This window comes from Eimeria mitis, genomic scaffold (genome assembly GCF_000499745.2).
Source record: "Eimeria mitis Houghton genomic scaffold, Emh_scaff196, whole genome shotgun sequence".
Taxonomy (NCBI): domain Eukaryota; phylum Apicomplexa; class Conoidasida; order Eucoccidiorida; family Eimeriidae; genus Eimeria; species Eimeria mitis.
In genome coordinates this window covers 16,850-17,357 of record NW_013570284.1, presented here as the reverse complement: position 1 = coordinate 17,357, position 508 = coordinate 16,850, and the positions used below count along the sequence as shown (strand labels likewise).

Below are 508 nucleotides of genomic sequence, written 5' to 3'. Positions count from 1 at the left end.
ACTCAAGAGATGTTCTTTAGGGTTTAGGGTTTAGGGTTTAGGGTTTAGGGTTTAGGGTTTAGGGTTTAGGATTACGCAATTAGGGTTTGGCGTCTCTGGCGTGCGCCGTCCCATGCTTCTTTAGTATTAACCTTCGCGCTGCTGCTGTTGCTGCTGCTGCTGCTGTTCCTGCTGCTGCTGCTGTTGCTGCTGCTGCTGCTGCTGCTGCTGCTGCTGCTTCTGCTGCTGCTGCTGTTGCTGCTGTTGCTGCTGCTGCTGCTGCTGCTGCTGCAGCATACGGGGGAGACGTGAGCTGCGTGCAGCAGCTGCTGTCTTTGGGTTGCTCTCCTTCTTCTCTCTCGCGGCTGCACCGCAACCCTCTGTCTGCTGCTCGGGGCCCCATGCAGCACTGCATGCAGCTGCTGCTGCAGCAGCAGCAGCAGCAGAATACCTGGCGCATGATTCAACAATCTAGCAGCAAATACCTCAACGCCAGCAGCAGCAGCAGCAGCAGCAGCAGCAGCAACAG

At 56.9% G+C, this 508-nt stretch overlaps 1 protein-coding gene across 1 annotated transcript in view; it reads right to left on the bottom strand.

Annotated features, from left to right (window-relative positions):
- The window catches only part of EMH_0002850 (uncharacterized protein), a gene marked incomplete at both ends in the record, with an annotated part of 571 nt that extends 295 nt beyond the window's left edge, over positions 1–276 (bottom strand). The window contains 2 exons of the mRNA XM_013496176.1: positions 1–3; positions 132–276. Of these exons, the coding sequence (XP_013351630.1) occupies positions 1–3; positions 132–276 (148 nt within the window). The remainder of the gene's footprint in view (positions 4–131) is intronic.
- Between the last annotated feature and the right edge of the window lie 232 nt (positions 277–508).